Raw genomic sequence first — 21,625 nt, forward strand, 5'->3', positions numbered from 1 at the left:
ATTCAATTGAACAAAAGCTTTTAAATTTTTTAATTGTATTTTCTTAAAAATCAACATATACTCGACAACTATTAATTTTCCAATCCAATTCGCCAATCTTACATTCGATCTAAAAAAAAAAGAAACCAATTATAAGCTCGATTCTCCACAACTTCCATTCTACGAAACCAGGGAGCCCAAATTAACCAACACCATCCTATTAATCAAGAATCCTCAGAGGAATGGTCAAACGCAGAAACGAAACCCGAAAGAAACCATCGCGGAAGCGTCGAATCTAAAACGGAAGGGGTGGTGGATGCACGCGGGGTAGGAAAAGCACGTTCCCGATCCGTAACGAAGCCATAGATCCAAAAGGGGTTGCGATGACGCCAGCACGATCACAGGGACGCGCGAGATTTCGCGCGTGAGTGTGCTCGAAGAGGAACGATCGGCAGTCTCGTTCGGCTCGTTGAACATAAATCTCGTCTCCCAGTGGACGATGACCCGTCGCGCTTATTTATCATCGCTCTTCTCTCTGTTACGGCTTAACACTAATGACAACCCGATATAGTTTCCAACGCAACTTTCACTAATGACCGGCTGTTTCCATCGAGAATTAACAAAATATCATTTTTTCTATATTTCTAAAGAAACTCGATGATCTTGGATATATAAGAAGTAAGTGGATAGAAATATGTAATAAGCGATATTACAAGCTAAAAAAACTTCGGGGCAGAGAAGATTCGAATTTTTTAACGCCAGTATGACATCACCAGTCGTCATAGTATTAACTATGCTTCAACGCGTTCACCATAAACGGGACTCGATGACTGTGCACGTATGACACCATCATCGTCGTTACACGAGATCAACAACAAAACAATAGTACCCTGAGCCTTTTACCGAGATAGTATGCCACGAACGTTATCAAAGGTGGGATCATTGACTATTAGCAAAAGCAACTTGCGCAATAAGATTATGCCCAGAATTTGTCATCGACGCATCTGCGTCATTATGAACGTTCGTAGTGTATCTATATGCCTTGTGAACTGCACGAGGTGATAGAATAGCCCATAAGACTGTTTAGCCTGTCAATAATCGTTATCGACACACTGCTGCCAATAAATTGTTTTCAACCGATAAACCGTACGTATTCTTTCGAAATTTTGCTCGCCGATTCAATCGAGCTATCCGAAAACGAGCGATCAGGTCAGATCGTGAACGCTTCGACCGAAAGCAGTTGATTTGAAAGCGAATTATTTTGGTATTGATATCTTGGTTTGCAACTGAATTGAACATGGAATGAAAGAGATTTCTCATTATAACAAATTCCTTTCTTTCCTTTCTGTTCTCTGACTCTGTATGATACGATGAAAATTAATCGATTAATTAATTTGAGTATGCTACGTAATTGAATTTATTTTGTTAGATCGCAGGAGGCTAGTATAGTCCCCTTCCTTTTTTTTTTAAATTTAGCGTATTGTATATGGCAGTGATTAAGCTGATGTAACGCGAATTTTATTGGTTAATTAATTTCAGTACCTACGTTATGTGATTGAGAATTTTTGTTATATTAAAAAAGAGCTAGCACATTTTTCGTTCATTTCTTTAAATTTAGCACAGTTGGATGTGACAGTTATCAAAAGCGGCTCGGATTCTCGACGAATCACTGTCGAAAATCTGTCACAAGCCCCCAGGCAGAGAAAACTGATATGCCACTCATTGTTCACCGAATATCAGTCTGAAAAGAGTTCTCGCCGCGGTTGTATAACGTCACGGTAGATAATCTCGCCACTGCTATCTTTTCGCAAATAGCAATAGCGATTACCTGAATTACAGTACGTGTGTCGCGGCGATGACTTTTATTGGGCTCTTGTATAATAGCTATAAAATATATTCAAGAAAGTAGTACAGCTTCAAACAACTTCAGGAAAGTACTCCAATTTCAAACAACTTCATGATAAAATACGCAATAACTTCAATTATTTGAACTACTTCGTTCTAATTTGCATTTTAATGAATATCTAACTATACCAATTATCTCTTAGGAAATACATTATTGATCAAGTTGTCAGTAAATAACATGAACAATCAATATGTCATTTATTTACTTGACAAAGGTCTCTTAATCGATCAACCTTAGCAAGTAAATTAAAATTGCCTTGTCACCTTTCCTATTTGGTAAAACACTCTGTTCCTCGACGATTCCTAAAAAACTTTCGTACATTATAATATAATATCGTTTAAAATAAATTAAACGGATAAAAAAGCAACAAATACAGTATGCAAAGATCGCAAGTGTTCCATGTTACGCAGTAACGAGCATTTAATTGTAAAATCCTTTCAAAATAACTTTTCGATATCCGTAAGCCTGGTAAATTTGTATGACTAAAGAATTTGTTTAATACGAATTAAATAAAATAGAGAAGCAATGAATAGAATTGATAACAATAATGGAGAAGAAAAGGGCAATACAAGACGGGGAGGAACGACAATAAGGAAGCACAGCAAGGAGGCAAAACCCCAAAACTTGCCATAGTTTTAGAGACAGATTATATAATGGAGTGCAATATAATAGAGTGGATAAGAGGGGGGGGGGTTAGATATATAAAAAAAGAGAGATAGACAAGGAAAAGAGTTTAGATAGATATAAGGGAAAAGGCAATAAGGTGATAACGCCATAAGACTGATAGGATGTAAAAAGCGTAATACGTAAACGAGATGTAAAACCGAAAGCTCGTCCAAAGAAGAAAGGCACGGACTATGTAATAACAAATAAATAAATAATAATAGAGAAGCAATGACTTCCATATTGTTCGAAGACGAGCGTACGTCGGCCTCTCTGTTTCGTCGACGCGGCAGCCGCGGAAACAATAAATAATCGAGGCAAAATTATTACGGGTCATTCGCTCAGGCTTCTTGATCCGTACAACCATTAAATAGTCGCGCTTTTCTCGAACTGGACTCTAGAGGATTTATCGTTAGGTGGAACGGCCTGCTATCGCTCCGCGATTCTCACACTGTCGCGCGTTCATCGAAGCTCGCGAGGTTCACTGATAACGAAAACAATAGTCCGCGGAACAGATAGTGATATTCTCTTTCTCTGTCTTTCAGACTGCATATCGGATTCTTGGCAAGTGCTAAAATTACTTTGTGTTGAATCGAAATGACCCAAAAGGTCGATCAATCGCTCGACTTCGCTCGCGCGACGCGGACTTTACTTTTCCCCTTTTCCGCGATGTTCTACTTGGCGAAGTGTTTCTCTCTGACTTTTCCGTGCTATCTTTTTAAATTAATTTTCATGTGAAACCTCCTGCACACAGATCGATATTAAAATTGAAAAGTAACAAAAATTCAGAAATTTAAGTTACAAAATAATGAAAATAGTAAACTTTTAGAAATAAAAATGACAGGTCTGCAACTGATTAATTATAAAAGTTTTAAGGATCAGCAATCGTTCACAGATACTTTGAATCTTAGATTTCCGAAGTATATTTTCTTCGTGAACTGATCAATGATTGAACAAATCAAGACACGTGCATTTATTACATTGTGACGTTGATAAATTCACAAGTTCATCATGATCTATCGTTTTTCTAGAAAACAATTAATAAAGTTACAAAGCAAAAAGTTCTGCAATCAATTAATCTTCATGTTTCCTCGAAACTCTGCAGGGATCTCACCTTTCACCTGTGATACTCGAACATTGCGCTAACAGAGAATCCTATCGACTTTTTTCCTGTCATTTAGTCGAAGAATGTGTGTTGCCTTTTAGCAAGTCAAAGTACTCTGACTAATTACCAGAATCACATTTTACTTATTTCTACAATATCGTATAAGCTATACGAACGATACGAGCTATGTACATGATTTACACGCCATTAGTTGATAGCGTTTTTCTCGTAAACGATATATACGAGAAAAAATGAAAAAGGAAAAACATGAATGGTTGAAAATGAATTATATATTCACTATAATATCCTTTTCGCAAGTACAAAAATGCATGTGCGTTTTGCAGCTGCGTTACTTTTTTTTTTAATGGAAGTTTTCTTTTTTCATTTATAGAATCCTTTCGCTATTCAACGAAAAAAAGTATTAGGGTAACATGATCGAAAAACGAATAGTTTAAAAGACTTTTAACTACAATTTTGTAAGAATATCATATGGAAAATGAGAAAAGACGTAACGCAGTACTCTTGTATTTATATTTTCTTTGTCTTACGTATGATAAATTCTATAAAATTTAAGTTACAATATCTTTTAAACTAACCAGTTTTCCACCAAGTTACCCTAACACCTCTTTTCGTAGAATAACAAAAGTCATTAAAAAAAAATAGCGTAGCTGCAAAACGCACATGCATTTTTGCACTTGCAAAAAAGATATTATAGTTCACTTCGAATCATTTGTATATTTGCACCTTCATGTATTTCTTATGCTTATCGTTTATGAGGAAAACACTGAGAACTTATATCGCGAACATCTGACTAATCCCAACATACAAGAAGAATTTTTTGTTACATTTTCCACAAATATATTCTTTTTCCTTTACCTGGGATTTATTATGCAATAAATGGAATATACTAATTTAGCTAGTAAACGTATGTTGGACGATGGATGGCACCACAGAAATCATAAAATAAAATTAAGTTCTTTTCCAAGGGACGATAAGTATTAGGTTGTCCGGAAAGTGTCCTTCTTTCGCAAACGTGTTTTTTACAACAGTGCACCTTCATACAAACGTGAAACCAAGTGTTTGAAATGTCGCGGTGTTTATCTCGGCAGAACAAAATAGATCGTACGTAATTCGACAAAATAATATAAAACAAAAAACGTTGTGCGTCTATTATTTACTCATAAAACGGAAGAAACTTTTCGGACAACCTAATAATGTGCAATAAATTACAAGCTGTTGATTATTTTCTTTAAATAAGAAAGCGAAATTTATCCTACGATTCGAGTTATAATATCCAAGTAAATTACAAGCATCTAATTAAATTAAAAGCAGAAAAATAAAAAAGAACAAGACACGTAGATAACTCTCTTCGTTCGTTTCTGGCGCGTATTATTTCGTAAGCATCGGATTGTTTTCTGGTAGCGCCGGAGAAAAATTCGCAATTAAACGTGTAATCATGCCACGTTAAGTTATTTCCGCCTTGAACGCAACTTAATTGCCCGCGATAATGGATTCGACGATCGTTGTTGCAATCGTTCCAAGAAACATCATTCTGTTGCGAGATTTTCGACGCGCGCCGACGCGATTCAACCGGAAAACGACTTATCGATCGTTTTTCACTGTTTTCATTTCGAAATATTCGATTCATCGTTGCGTGTTCCGCGCCCAACATCTTTACGTTTGCATAAGTTATCGGCGAAACGAGACGGTGCAAATAGAGATTAACGGTCGCGAACAGAAGTCACGTGTGAGACTAGAAAAGCAGCAGTGTCGGCGTCGTTAGTATTAGTTATTATCTGCCGACCTTCTTTCGCAGAGAACGCTGTCATCCAACCACACTTCCGATCCCACTAACTGCAAACTCAAAGAGCATTTCGATGATTCTTCTTCATTTTACCAAGCTGATATCTATGCAGGAAATACATTCGATGAGAAACGAGAACTCGTTTAATTAATTGCAGATTCAAAGTACATTTTGACGATTCTTCGATGATTTGACGAAGCGACGAAGCAATAATATTCGAGCTGAGACAAGTGTAAAAATAATAGATCGAAATATATGTGCATGAAAGTAGCTGCATGATTTTATTTCATATTTAAAGAAAGCAACAATTTTTCTATGTTTAATCCACATTCATTTCTCATTTTTCCAGTTTAGTATATTATCTCTGTAACATAATACGATATTCCATGGCTAAAATAAAGCCAGACAGACTAATTATCATGGATACTAATTTAATAACTGTACAATAATAGGTAGACTGTAAATGTTTATGGAAAACATAAAGGTGCAAAATTGTACGCAACATGCAAGGATATAGAAAACATGCAAAATAAAATAAGCTTAAAATAAAGTGAAGTATGTAAAATAAACTTGTTACAATATGTGTAATGTATATACTTGTCCTTGTTTTAATTCCAAGATCTCGTAACCTTCTGATTTGTCTCTCTTAACTTTTCTTATCAACTCATCTGATCTTTATTGATTTTTAACACGATGATTATAAAACGGTCCAATTAACAAGTTAATTTGATTTTCATTACGTATATAAAATCACCGATTCATCAAGCCATTTTTGAACCGTAATTCGCTTTAGTTCCATTTAACTTGGAAAACATCGATTCTTTGACTGCTGTTATTCTATACGCACGATATACGGGTACATACCTGATCTATCGTCATCTAAAGGTAACATCTCGCCAGTCTATACGTACCTGAACTATCACACGACAACGATTCGCTATATGAAGTTATAAGACGGAGTGCCCACCTGCCAATCAAACGAAACACACGACACGTGATTCAAGTACCGTGTAAAGATAACAAAAAAAAAGCGAATTTTGGATAAGCACGATGCAGAGCAGATTAGCCCTAGTGTTCGGAGCAAGTGAAGCGAAATGAGATTACTTTTTCATACGTTCAAACTTATCGAAGCAAAATTAATTAAGCAATGCGATAACATCCATTAATTCCCGACAACCTGTCGTCTGAATTCGCAAATACGTTCAAGAATCTACGTAAAGTAGATGGAACCGAAATGGAACTACCAATAAGCGTTCATAGTTCGCTAGGAACGATTTATGACAGTCTGCCAAAAGATATTTTGGCCACCATCCATGGCAAGTAATCAGCCAAGGAGTTGTTTGATAGTACGGCAACTTCGAGAATTGAGACAGTCGTGGGAATCGAAAGCACGATAGTTAATTAGATTTTGTATAAAAGATGTTGGTAGCACACCGACAGCGTGAATGCGATGTATTTATTTATTAAAATGTAATTAATTAATTTTGTAATTGTAATTTATTAGTGTATAATCCTCGATGAAGTGATTCATATGTATGAATCGTACGTACCTATTTAATAATTAGTATAATAATACTACCTATTTAATAACAATAATAATATATCTGTGAATTTTTGATAAAAATGTGTAGAAAGAATCTCGAAGCCAAGGTTTTGTCACATCGATAATGAAAACACCATCGAAAACTGATCAATGTCGAAACATCCCCTGACCGTAAATTAACAGCCAGCAATACATTTAAACGTGTTTCGTAATCATTCCCAGACCAGAAGCTCATCGCGTCGATTTGTTACGACACGTTAACGGACTTTATGTTATGTAAAATGTTAATTAATACACGACCGGTGCACGATACACTCGTTGCTTCTTTTAACAAACAGAGACTAAAAAAAGCCACGTGTTTCTCGATGGATCAATGTTCGAGAACAAAGCTTCTCTATATTCAGAATCTATGTTTGAACGTTTGAATAACATCTCTTAGTATTTGAATACTTGACCAAAGAAATTAGACCTTTTTGATTAAAAGGGAAGGCACCTCTACCCTCTTGGTGCAAATATTTGCCAAGCAAATTTGAGAATTTTTTATTCGATTATCGAAAGTCTACAAAGTTTCTTCAACAATTTCGGAATCCAAATGTTCGATATAGATCAGAAGTAGATCCATGTTTGCCTCCAAAAATCTTTAGTTTCAGAATTAGCAATGTGGTAGAGCCTCCCTTATCCGAACATCCGTTATAAACGTCTATTATTACGTGAATGTAATATATGCCAGATATATTCTTTTTCCTTCGTTCGATTGAGTAAATTCTGATTACAAGAATTTCTTTCTAATTATCGAAACAAAATACGACGTAATTAAAAAAACCCAAAAATGACGTAAGTGCGACAGAATTAGTAAAAACACACGATATTGGAAATGCCATAATCGCAAATATTAGAAAACAAGAACACGATGTCAAAAATTATCTAAAGCACGTAGATTCTCTGCAGATGCTGGCAACGGTAAGAAAACCTTAAATATACCGATGTAACGAAATGGTTTCATTGCGATAAAGACGATAATAATGACGATTTTATACAAATGCAAACAGCAAACGAAAATGCTGATGGAGAAGCGCCTTGTTATATCGAGGCATTCGTGACATTCGAAAAACAACTTGGATGGTTCGAAGTATGACAAGAATGTAACTCTATGCACTTACCTATGTTGACAAAATTATGTAACTTAACAATCAAAAAGATATTGGATACGTAAATATTTAAGGAATCTGTCGATTAATCTTAATCCGTATTTGAATAAATGAAATTTCGTATCAGAAAATTAATAGTTCTATTATTCGAAAATTTCATTGTCCCAATAGTATTATCCGTCTACTAGTTTACATAAGACGGACTCTATTATAATTAACGATAGAGCTGATAACGCGATGTACCTTCCATTTTCGAAAAGAATTTCCTTTACATCGAAGCTCAACTCGAAATAAATTTTTCTACCTGGCACAAGTAGCATTTCGAGACGATATTGAAAACGACCTTGAGACCGCTTACTCTTGTCGTTTAATGCTTCTTTCGACGTCAATCGTATATAGGAGAGTCGGTGACCCAGGTCTATCACAGTCGATGGTAAGCACCGTCTCGTCAGACGTCTTATCGCAGTTGGTAGACAATTATTCTTAAGAGTGAGATATGTTAACGACCTTGACGATCGATTAGGAACGAATTTCTATTAACTACCACGCAGTTTATTCCCGTTATCGTCGTTTTCCTATTCAAGATCGTTACGATGTTGCGACGTCTGTCGAATTATCGGCACGAATGTTGTTATGTTTCACGTATTCTTAATGGATCTAGTCACGCGGCTATCGAGTTGATGTCCGTTTTTTGACGAATCTAACTCCTCTTATTACTAGTAGGCTATCCTGCTAATTTCTGCATTCTTTACTGTATCTGATTTGAAGGCCATGTATATAGCAATATAGAGTGAACCACGTAACTGGACCCGGCTGTAGCTCCGATTTCGTCGAGGACAGAGGAAAAACGTACAGAGAAAAATTGAATAGCACGATAAGATGCATGTTCGCGAATTTTACTCGCTTTTTTTTAGTATGCTTCGATATACCGGAAAAGTATAATTCCATTCCTTTTTCTAAATGCAACTCTATAATTTTGTATTAACCATTCGATGCATTGTTTAATATTCTACAAAGAAGTGTTAAGGTACTTGCGTCGAAAAATATTTACTTTAAAAGATATTTTAATTGCAGTTTTATAGAACTTAGCGTATGACAAACAAGGACAAACGTAAAGCGGAATGCTTGTGTTTATGTTTCTCTTGTCTTTTATATAACAAATTTACTGGAACGAAAAATCAAATGCCTTTTAAACTAGGCATTTTTCCATCAAAGTACCTTAATACCTTTTCCTAGAGAACTGAAAGATGAATTGAATGGTTAATAACAAACTATAGAGTTCCATTTAAAAAGAACAGCGCAATTGCACTTTCCCCGTGCATACTAAATTGTTGCATAAAAAAGAAAAAAAAAGGGTAGCTACGAACATAAATCTTAGCATGTCATTTCTCTCTGCAAATTCTTTTTATTTTCAACGAAATCCGAACTACAACCCGATCCAATGGCGTGGTTCACTTTGTATATTTCAGATATTATACAAATATACTTGGACATATATATTACATACCATGATGTTCGTGTAAATCACACGTCTTTTGTTAAAAATAGCAGCTAATGGATTTTCCTCTGTTCTGTAGACTTCAAAAGATCAAACGTAAAAATACAAATGCGTCGCAGACACAGTGATGCAGAAATTGTATCAGTTGCTTCTTCATATTCTTCTAATTTACAATCAAGAAAAAGATCCTTGGACGAGTTAACATTTATTAATGTTGTTAAATAGGAATACCTGTGAATCACTCTCCTTGTCCTATCTTTTATCCTTTTCTCTCACTGCTCTTATATCCGATTATCTTCATACATATGTATAACTGTTACTACGATGACAGCACAAAATATCTCTAAGATCAAAACGAAAGACACGTGTCGAAATTTACGTGGACATTAAATTACGGAACTATAAGAAACAACAAAAATCGACTTTCGACGATTCCAAACGACGAGCTTTCCAAACCAAACATGTTAGCATCGAATACCAAGGCAATCGAAAATCCTAAAAATCTTCTGGACCACTTAACTTTACAAGAATTCAGCCAGACCATTAATTTCAGGGAACAAATGTCCCAGTGTGAGTGCTTTATAGCATACTTAAATCATTATCTCACATTAAAAGTTAACTTTATTAGGATTTTCGATAAATACTAAATGATATACAGGGTGGTTGGTAACTGGTGGTACAAGCGGAAAGGGGGTGATTCTACGCGAAAAAAGAAGTCGAAAATATAGAATAAAAAATTTTTTTTAATTTTTTTTTTTTTTTAATTTTTCCATCGAGACAACGATCTACAGTGAGATCCGTTATAACGTACTGCACGCGTACCGAGCGAAAATTCAAAGTCGATTTTCTCGAAAACAAAGCCTCAAACGAAAAATTTTTATTCTATATTTTCGACTTCTTTTTTCACGTAGAATTACCCCCTTTCCGCTTGTACCACCAGTTACCAACCACCCTGTATATTAGATAATTGTAATTTTCATTTACCTGTATTATTAAATATCCTGTGACATTTCTATATGTACGAATAACTGTTTTTGTGCATATTGGCATTGATTTTATGTGATTTTTGCATTCCATTTGTGATACTTTTATTGCTTCTCGGATCTCCTCGTTTTTGGTTACTTTCTAAGTTTCTCCGTGTCGGTCATAAAATTTTTAGCACCAAAAGAATCGTGTACAAAGAAATATAAAAAATTGTTCAACATACGAGAGAGAAAGATATCGACTTATTACAAGGGAAAGGGTTCGAAACGCGATGACAATGACGATACAAGCATCGATATTAAAACACGATATAGTCGGTCGATAGAAGCACGAATCGGCTTCGTTTATCGCAGATTAAGTCGAACGAGCACTTCGAATAATTCACTTCGCATTTATCAAGCGAAATCGTCGCTCTATTAATTAATGTCTAAGGAGAATCGAGAAAGATACGCTCTAATCGTTGCCTGCTGTCGAAGCGCCAGAAAAACTCGAGTCTTTTTAACGACTGCAATTGGCCTTATTAATCCGAGTCAAGCACATACTTTGACCACGACCCATCTTCATCTCTATCTTGACGATCCGCTGTTGCCTTACGACGAAAATGCGTCGCGGCGAAACGTTTTGCTTCTGGCTAATCTTGTGTAACAAGTTACATGACACGGCGTAAATTTTTTATCAGTCAGCCGAACGATGGTTATGTGAAGAGCTAACAACCATAATAGTGTAGGTTGGTACACTGTTACTTTTTTAATAAAATAGCATTCCATCGCTGAATCCCGTTACGCAGAAATTAAATGAATGGCAAAAAAGAAAAAGAAGGAGTACGCAAATTATCTGGCGTATTAATATCTTTCGAATGTCTGATTGCATAACCGCGATGCAAGCTTTTACGTTAAATTTTCTTGATGACGCGAGAGAAGAGTGTATACTGGTTAAGTCTTGATAGAAGGGTCAGTGCAATGAAGTCTAAGTTTTGGAGCAACATTTAACAGTATTATTCAGTTTGATATAATAAGAACGCAGCCATTAAGCAATGTCGTATTTCATCCTCGCTGTTCATTCTGCTTCGTTCAGAAGCGTAACCCCTAATTGCTTCAAATATGGTGTTGCAAAGTGTTATATACGTTTGTGTATGTGCATATATAATATAATATAACATAATCAAATAAAATATACATTTGAAAGACTTAACTATGCAACACCGAATCCGATCATTTTGATTATTTTCGCCTTTGCATTATTTTGGTATACTCGTTATTAGGTCTTCGATACTTAAAAACTGATAACTATATTTAGCATTATGACACACAGAATTAAATTCTCTAAATTCTAGTGCGTGTTAATTACATTCAATTACTTTCCATAAATTAGAAACTCCAGTCTCTCTAACCAAGTCGGTATAATATCTAATATTTTCAATGGAAATTAAAAACAATGAAAATTATGTAGAATTTAATTCTTTAAATTTAATTAAACTAAACGACAATTTAATTAAAATAATTCTGGCTAACATTCGAATGGAACGAAAGCGGAAAGCGATCTTTCGAGGTAGTCCGGGCGAAGTCGCCGTTCGAACAACACCGGTGCCCGAGGACATTATGATATTTCATATTTTCTCTTTGCTCGAAGCATGAATTCCAAGAAGGTAGCGACAAGGTCGATTGAAACGCGCTGTACGAATACGAAAGAGAAACACGAAGGGTGAGTTGATCGTTCATGAACAACGCGAAACTGGTTTTCCCCAGTAACTACCAATTCCTCTCGGATTAAAGGGGCCACTAACGTCTTGTATTGCACGAAAGAAGTCTATTATTATCAGACTTTCCTGGTTGAAGTAGAAAAAACAAGCTGGAAACCGCAAATGAGCTTAACTTCCGCTTTGCACTCGATGTATATCGTAGAAACTGATTTAGCTACATAAATATGAAGCTGAATATGCATATGACATATTTACGAATCAAACAGCAAATGCATTCCTGCTTCACGACGTCCGAAATTTTGGCGAGCCCGTGAAACGCGCTTAATGTTCCGCGGGAGATTTTGAGATCCGGCCAGATGTGAAAAAGCTGAGCAAGATCCGCTCGAATTCGAGGGTTCCTATATACGTGCTATGTATTTAGTTTATCGCGAATCGCGTTATTAATCTCACAATAAAATTTCAAATAGATTGCGGATCCCCTTTAGCCCGTGGATCGATGCGTTATCAATAGGATTTAACCCTGTGGAAATCGTAGTTGATCTGACAGATACATAGGTAGATACATGTAAAATCTTTTTATGCCCACTTGTATTTTTAGAGAGACACGTTTTAAAATTTACTGACAGAAGATAGCTCGTGATACGAGTAGACTGCAAATGTTTATGTAAATTCATATTTTTACGAGCGCACATAGATACAGAGAGTAATAGAGCATAACCATAGAATACAAATGAATGATAGAATAATCTAAATAAAGATTCGTGATTAGCGGGAAATATCACATAGATAGGTAAAGAAGTCCTATTATATCAACTATTCATCCGTATGTTTACGTAATCAGTATATATGTAATATACATATTCTGCACACATATGTATATATATATATATATATATATACATATATTATACATATAGTTATCATACAACTGTACTATATGCCTAGCTAAAAGCATCCAATGCATACAAGAAATTCCACCTTGAAATTCCCCTTGCATCGCGTACTTTGCCAGGAACCTCTCATTTGATGGGAACGAGTATAATTTAATCGTCGCGTCGATTCGTTGTTATTCGTAAATATCGCATAAATAACGTCGGCGTAACATCGACTTCTTATAAAAACTCGCGATAACATCGATCGACGGCCGATTGAGCCGGAAAAATATATGCATCTCGAGCAGCATTACGCATGTATAATTGCAAAAACAGGAAGAAGAAGGAAATGGATTGGTCTTGGGTATATGTAAATAAACACAAAAACCAAATCATCTCACGATCCAACGGAGCTCGCTTGTGACGCAAATCTACCCCCCTGGTGGCATTCTCGCGATGATTTCATGCACATTCGCGATTTATTCGATATATTCTATGAGCGTGGCGTGGCAGCGGAACGGCGTATCGCGAGAACCGTTCTCCTCGTTCGACCGCGATTACTGACACATTCTTCATTCGTGCAACATTTTATGAACGAACGTGCTTTCCGTCGCGACAACGGTAGCCGGACTCGTGCGAAAAGGCGAGAGAAAGAATCGCACCGGTTTCCTGATAATCGGTTCAATGCGCTGAAAACCGAGAAAAATTCGAAACGTTACATAAGCGATCACGCTCCGTTCGCAAACATGCCCTCAAAGTCGATCGATCTTATTGGACTGCGACATATGGAATGTCTGTTTTTTAGGTCGCGTTGAACGATAACTTTATCGGTTCTAGCGATCGTACGCTGGAATCGAAACATTTTCGTCAATGAATCGCGAAATTACGGACTGTCTCGAGGAAATCATCGAATTTTTATATTTTATACGCTTCTGGATGTACAGTAAGTCACGAAAGTACTCGAGTACTTGTAGAATCCTTTTATGAATATATTGCGTGCATTATGAATGTGTTGCGAGTTATGTGAAACTTTTTTAAACTACGTTAGCACTATAATAATATCACGAATTTCAAAGAGATCTAGTAGAATACATAGAAGTTATGAAACGTTAACCAGAGGAAATCAAAATAATATTATAGAAATCACAGATATATTTTATAAATGTTCATTTTAAACTTTTAATTAGTATCGAAGGTAGTTTCATTAGAAAATAATATAGAAATATTTGAATAACCTCTGTCAAATTGGTATATATTTGTACTAATATCATGTAACTGCTATCTACATTGTTCTATTTATTTCAGACTTTACCGATATAATCGTGACAATCTATCGTTACAACGATAACGAAGTTTGAAAATGCTTTATTTAACACGCATAATATATCCGTCGTAGATCCCTATCGCAAATAACAACAAATATTGATATAATTATATCACTCGCTATATCATTCCTCTCTCCATTTTTTAACGCGTTGATCTTGAATTTTGAAAAATGAACGTTTGCACGTTTAGCATATCTTGCGAACTAACGTAGATAACGTTCACGTGTTATCACACCATGCACAAAGCATGGTAAAGTAACTAATTGATGCGAATACTATAAAACCGCGTGAGAATCGCCTTGCGATTATTCGAGGAAAAAGTAAGTTTCCTCTGTTTGAAGCTAGAATGCCAATTGTTCTCGAAAGGACACGAATCGATAGTTAGCATTATATAACATTCTCTTGATAAATACGTATACCAGAATCCGATGATGTTCGAAAATTGACTGGCAAATAGATAGCGTATTGAAAAGCAACAGATTATTTAGATTGTTGCAAAAATAGATGAGAAATGAGAAGAGGCGAAAAGTTCGGATTGAAAGTTGCGCGATGCATCAGTATAATTCAAACGTTGATAATACAACGATGATATCAACACTGGTTACGTAACATTTCGCGATACTTGCGATTTAACAAGGGGAAAATCGCATTTTAAATGGACTCGATATGTTTGAATATTATAAAACAAATGATAGTGTTTGTTACATTAACCAGCGAATATGTTAAATGTAAGTGAACAAAGAAAAAAGGATTTTATCGAAATTCGAACGCGTTTCTCATGACGAATGTGCATACAGATATGCCGCAGTCTATGCGTCAATTAATTCGATAGCACGATTTTCCTGCTAAATGTAACCCCTGGGATAAACCATGACGAGGGCGATAGTATCTAAAGAGGTGGCGTCGGGCGCCGCGGCGCCAGTCGTCCCTCTGTGGTCAGGCAGAAATTGTAGGCCAAATGAAATGCAGTGGACAACCAAGAGAAAAAAAATAGAGGAGTCCGATCGTACTGGTCTCTCGAGTGAATTTCCAATTGGAAACTCCAATTGGAACCTAACTCTTTTATTGTTACCTAATGAATTTTTATTTGCCTATGGAAAATTTGAAGATACAAAAATGCAAAGAATACGCGTGATATGTAAAAATATATAAAATGTCCAAAGTATAGTACTCTCTATAATATTCAGTAAATAAATAAATCTCTCTTATTTTACAGAGGGTTACAATAGTGAATATTTTTTCAACTGTATGATGTCACCTACGTAAATATTTCATTAGAGTTATTATTAGATACGAATGTTTCAAGAGCATACCGACATCGCAATTCAAGATAGAATGTTTCTACCAAAGAAAATTGATAATACTGTAAATCTATCAATATGTATAGAGGACATAAAAAGTTGGTATATCTAAAGTAGTATATCTAGTAAGAAAGTACGAAGGAAGCGGTTTGGCCGAGAATTGAGAATGGGAAAGGTTGCATCGGGCGAGAAGGTGGCACCGCCATAAATTGTTAAGATCAGTGTAGATTGACGGTGATTGAGACTAGATTACAAAGACCTTGAGTCGCTTAACACCCGATGCTGGATTCATTGACCGTTATTCCTCCGAGAAATTTTGCCGAGGCTCGGCTAAAAACGCAAAACGATCCTGGCCAGGTCCTTGACAACTTTTAGGCGTATGATAATTTGCCGGCGTGTGCATTCGCATCCAAATATCCGAATTAAGCCTCTCCAACTCCTCGAACAAAAATATTGAGATACCAGGCTAATAAAGTAATTCGACAAAAAAGGACATAAGTAGAAAAAGAAGATGGATAAAAAGGGAAAGAAGAAAATAAGGAAAAAAGGGATGATAATTTGCTGATCTTTAACTGTATTAGAGCGTTTCAAAGTCTTTTCGAAAGTCTTTGCTTTGTATTTCTGTGTGAATTTTATTTCCAAAAGAAGACACAAAGATTTTTGGAATGTTCTAATAGAAATCTTTCATAGAATAGAAAGTAATAGGATGATCGTTACAGCAAGAAAAGTATGCAACACAAGTAAACCGTTGCATCAGTACACGTCGATGAAATGATTATTATTGCTCAAATGGGTCTGCTTCGATATTAAAACGCTCGTTTAGATTCACTGTGCTAGCCGCGGCTCGTTCGTTGCCATCAATTAAACGAGTACACTGAAGCCAATACGTTCGTAGAACTTTGGACAATTTTGATAAGGACCCAATTGATTTATTTTCCTTACGTTCAATGTTCTTTGATTAATCTTGTTGCACGGTGTATTAATAACAATATAGTATAGTAGCTCATATGCAGTGTTAATCGAGGTAAACACTCGACGATGAAGCAATCAATGTTTAGCATTGCTTATATTCAACGATATAAGCAGAATCAACGTTTTTTCGTCCGTTTCGGCCAGCGTAGTATAGTATTTGTTGTAATCGACATTCATTCATTATTACCGCATATTTTATACTGTTTATCGAGTTATAAATTAACATATTAATAGTATTACTGCAACGTAATACCGCAAATAGTACTCCGTATCTTTGAAATTAAATCGACAAGGATACGTGTTTACTGAGTTCGCGAATAATTATTCTATTCTTTATCTTGTAATATTATGATATACTCGGATATTGTTTATCTTCCAATCTTGCTTTCGTTTTAACAAAATAAAAGACGGAAATGAAGTAATACACTAAAAATTAGAGAATCTATAAGTGAAAAATAATGACCAGATGCAAGAAATTGGAAATCCAAGTAAATTTAAAAATTTTCTACCGATAGGGAAATACGATTCGAAGGTTAAAATAGATACACTAGAACAGTATCGAGTATCTCTTGAAATCAAGTCCGTGAAAATGAGTTTTTTATCGGTAAATACACCGTAAAACTCATAGACAGAGAAAACTAGTCTCACTTCATTTGGCCACATGGATACCGTTACCCGATTCGAAAAATACCTGTTGACGATACGTGGACAACTACAGTAGCGTATATTTGACTATTGCGAGGTACAGATTTTACGATGGATGAAGTTTATATAACTACATAAAGTTGATATCGCCGTATCACTATCATATCGGAATAAAAAGAAAAAGAAGATGAATAAATGCTACAACTAGACCATGAAGTTGGTCAATGACCAAGATATTTCAACGAATAAACCATCATCATTAACTGGTATTATCAAGAAATTAAGAGACTTTCAAGGACATGATATCTGGTTAAATATACTTCTGGATATTGCAGACAATCATTGAAATTGTTATCATGCTCGCGAAGATCTGAAACTTTCGGTGTAAACCGAACTAGATAATAACCTACATTCAGAAGAATAAACAGACGATTGTAATTACTGAAAAGAAAGACATATGTATTTTAAAAAGCGTCAGGTCATGTGGCCCATCGAGCGTCGTTAACGAATGCGAATAACAATTAGAAGTCTTATCACGGGCCGAGCTCTATATGAACGGTCTTTTATTCTCGCTAAATTTAAAGACGTTCTTTCGTTCCTTCGATTTCCTTGGTGTTGTACAATAACTGTTAAAAAGAAGAAATTATGTAATTCATAAAAAAGAGGAATAACAAATTCATTATTTCTTCTGATATTATGCTAGTTATTTATATCGAGGATAGGAATAAATTTATATGGGATTTGAATCATAAAATTTTCAGCACATAAAGGGTTAATGTAATTAATAAGAAAAATCAATTTCAATATAAAATAGAAATTAAGTGATCGTTCCAAAATGAACGACAATTTGATGTTTGTGGTATCCACAAACTTGAAAGGATCTTGCAAACTTTCCAATTCACACGTTGTAAAAACCGCATGCCTTAAACTCGATCGATCAAGTTGTAGGTATACGATACGGTATGGAACGGAAAAGCGCAATACGAAGACAGAAATATCGCAAGGTATCGGACGCGAAATCAACTTGATGCGTTCCGCCGGGTTAAAAACATCGATCCGCGTCTTTATCGTCATGGTAACACGTGCACTTATACAATTATCCTTGTGTGAGGCTATTGGATGTATGTTTCCATATGGCATAGTGACGGTATGCATGCACACACTTGTTCACATAAGTGCGCCGATTACGTACGAACGTGTACGTACCTCTCCTCTATTTGTTATCTTACTCTATCTTCCTTGCTCTATTCTTATCACAACATGCTAAGAATGCATTTTCACGGTTTCACTAACACGCACTTTCCATGTGACATGCGCGAAACGAACTGGGATCTCGTTCGGAATAGTATTGAAATAATTTTATGATCGAGGATTCCGCTCAATTAAATCTATAAATATCTCGTAAAATTATCCATGTAGTTAAAAGTGTTTAGTCGTAGTACACAAACTATATGCATACTATTTTTAGAATACTATTACCGGTATATGTAGTGGCGAACACGAAAATATGATATATTTTCAAGGGAAGTGAAAGCAACTTTTGGTCGAACGCATAATAATATTGTATGAGATTAAAGCAAAACGAGACTATGTCATTAATGCGTACATATTAGTAATGCACATTGTGCGAAACAGGTTATACATACATACATATATATGTACTGGCGTGGATAACATCTAACGATTAATGTTGTGGATCTACATATATATACATATCATATACAATAATAGTTATATGGTGCACTCTTTCTAGTAAATCCACGCAATTAAATATTAATTAACGAATACTGTTGTGTAAGTGACTAACATTCTTGGAAGCTTGTTTACCTAGAAATAAGAACGTAACATATACAATTCGTTTTCTACAGGAAAAATGTAATTACTTGTAAAATTAATAGCTACGCAGTTAATGTGTAAAAAGGCCAATGTCTGACAAACTCTAACGTGATAATATTCTACGAAGATATGGTGTTTCATTTGAGTGAAGAAAACAACTATTGTTAAACGATAAAGACGATATTTCATCGTTAATAACAATGCATGTCAATGCAAGAGACGAAGTTCAGATCCATTGATAATAATCGTATACACATTCGATGTATAGTCAACATTTTCTCTTCATTCTCAAATTCACTTGAATTTGAAACCAAATGATGTTACTATCCCATCCCATTATTTAATTCATACCAAGGCTGAGTATTAGGGAAATAACTGAAGTAACAGAAGCAACAGTGAATCATGTTTACTAACACACACCAAAACGAAATGCATTTATACATGCAAGCGTGTGAGGCATCCATATTGAAAACAGCATAACCTCACTAGCTGCTTTGTAGCATGTATTATCCTTGGAAATAATATATAAAACCACAACATTCTATCTTAATCACGATTACTATTTAACTTAATGATTATTACTTCAACAAATTAGCCGCCATCTTAGTGGAGTAAACTACAAATACACGATTCTTAAAGTGTGCACGCTTTTGTACATAACCTTGAAACTGACACATTCCAATCACGTATTCTATGATTAAATTTCATAAACATAATACGAAATATTTTTTTACTCCAACAAATACATATTTTTTAAATACATATTTATCTTGACATTTTATGGTTTAAACATTTATGCTTCTATGAATTTTTGACACGCAAATAGAAGTATCGTTTACATTGAATACACTTTTGTTGGAAATTTCTCTTATATTTATTCACTAGATGTAAATTAATATCACGTAATTAATCTTCACATGTTCGGCCATGTTGTGTTGATACCATGGAAAACGATTAGAGGGACCGAGAACGCAGCAGGGCTATCTCGTCGACTGGCAGGCGAACCATTTCGCAAATTTCCTGGTATACCAATCTATCCACTTACCGGCTGTGGCTTTGGTGTTTTTCCCATGATGCCTCCGGTTCTTCTTCTCCGATAATCGGCCCTTCAGTAACATCGTACATGCACTTTATCACGATTTTTATCACTTGTCTTACACTGGCTACGCATTATTATTCACCCACACGGCAGCCATTTGCCCTCTACCTACTCAGCTATAAAGCCTGCCTCGACGTTTCGTTTAGCCTTTGGCTTTCGGCCATTCGACAGCCTATGACGTCATGTAGATCTTGGTGACGTATCTATGCTTTCCTTATATTTGAAACATTTAATTCTAAAATTATAAAGCTATGAGAAAATTGTAAGCAATTTGTTACGTGCAATATCTTATACTAAACTTGCTAGTACTTAATATTAATATAAGAAGCAACATTATTATTATAAGAATGTCATATATTTTTTTCACAATAAGCGGGGCCTTGTGATTCATTACAAATTAAGCGGCACTGGCAAGATTTTGAAATAATCTGTTTTATCGATGGTCGGTTATATCTAAATCATGAGCTATAAAGTCGCGGCGCCAAGATCTATGCATTATAAAAAAATTTTAAAATTTAAGTTAAAATAACTAACATTTTGTTAAATGAAAATTTATTAACATTTTGTAAAATTCTAATTTATGCTATATATCAAAGAGGAGCACTCAAAGGGAATTTGTAATAAAAACAAACAAACGTAAGTGCGTGTAGGTATGTCCGTTTACTTCACACAATCAGGTTCTCTTTCACAAACACATTTATCCGAACTAAAAATTGAACAAAGAATATTAAAGGCAATCAATATATCGTTAAGAAATTGGTTTCTCGCGATATATTTTTGATCCAATAAAAATTTATTTTGCAATAATGGTTTTGCAAGAATTGATTTGCTTCTTCGCACCACTATAAGACAATTACCAAAGCTCACAAGAAACCATACGTACATATCGTAACCGTATAATATATATATATACCATATATATATATATATACCATCGCGTAGAAATCTATAATATTTATATATCATAACGTAGATCGAAAAAGACAATCATAACATACATACGTCGGGCATCTATATAATAATTATACGAAATACATTTTGCAAAAGATCACAACAATTATGCAAAAATAGACGTTATTCGACACGTGTCATAACTACAAGAAAAATCAAAACTTTTCGTCTTTTTCTTGACATTGCAACACGTGCCGAATTAACCGCAACACTCAGCAATGTAGGTTACAGTTATATATTCGTCGACGTAAAAGTTCTAATGCTTCTTTTTGTCCTTTCAATCTCTGTTTTTTAA

The 21,625-nt window shown here is 35.2% G+C and overlaps 1 protein-coding gene across 2 annotated transcripts in view; it reads right to left on the reverse strand.

The window, feature by feature from the left end:
- The window catches only part of NFAT (nuclear factor of activated T cells 3), a 57,859-nt gene extending 37,275 nt beyond the window's left edge, over positions 1–20,584 (reverse strand). The window contains exons 1-2 of one of the 2 annotated variants that reach the window (XM_069110228.1): positions 20,326–20,584; positions 6,369–6,424 (exon numbers count right to left, since the gene is read on the reverse strand). In XM_069110228.1, the coding sequence (XP_068966329.1) occupies positions 6,369–6,424; positions 20,326–20,405 (136 nt within the window). In that variant the 5' untranslated portion in view covers positions 20,406–20,584. The remainder of the gene's footprint in view (positions 1–6,368; positions 6,425–20,325) is intronic. The other variant, XM_069110229.1, reaches the window with a different exon arrangement.
- Between the last annotated feature and the right edge of the window lie 1,041 nt (positions 20,585–21,625).

Source organism: Bombus flavifrons, chromosome 3 (assembly GCF_040668555.2).
Source record: "Bombus flavifrons isolate JBK064 chromosome 3, iyBomFlav1_principal, whole genome shotgun sequence".
Lineage (NCBI taxonomy): Eukaryota > Metazoa > Arthropoda > Insecta > Hymenoptera > Apidae > Bombus > Bombus flavifrons.